General features: G+C 58.5%; 1 protein-coding gene across 1 annotated transcript in view; it reads right to left on the minus strand.

The window, feature by feature from the left end:
* Positions 1–2: 2 nt before the first annotated feature.
* Positions 3–265, minus strand: part of ETH_00038400 (choline/ethanolamine kinase domain-containing protein, putative) — a gene marked incomplete at both ends in the record, with an annotated part of 1,138 nt that continues 875 nt past the window's right edge. Inside the window, one exon of the mRNA XM_013374165.1 lies at positions 3–149. Within this exon, the coding sequence (XP_013229619.1) occupies positions 3–149 (147 nt within the window). The remainder of the gene's footprint in view (positions 150–265) is intronic.

The raw sequence follows: 265 nt of genomic DNA on the forward strand, positions 1-265 counted from the left end.
GTTTAGGGTTTACGCACAACATCGGGGTCTGCAGGGCTCAGCTGCACTGCATGCAAACGCCCAAATGCTGCAGCAATTTCATTTGCAAAAACCTCCAAACCCTCAGGGTTTAGAGGAACCCCTGGGACCCAGGACTCGATGACTCCTCCCTTCGCGCAAACCCTAAACCCTAAACCCTAAACCCTAAACCCTAAACCCTCGGGAGCTGCAGCTGCAGCCGGCGCAGCTCCGGCCACAGCTGCCCAGCCCACGCTCGCGCTGCAGC

This window comes from Eimeria tenella, genomic scaffold, assembly GCF_000499545.2.
Source record: "Eimeria tenella Houghton genomic scaffold, Eth_scaff1986, whole genome shotgun sequence".
NCBI classification, from domain to species: domain Eukaryota; phylum Apicomplexa; class Conoidasida; order Eucoccidiorida; family Eimeriidae; genus Eimeria; species Eimeria tenella.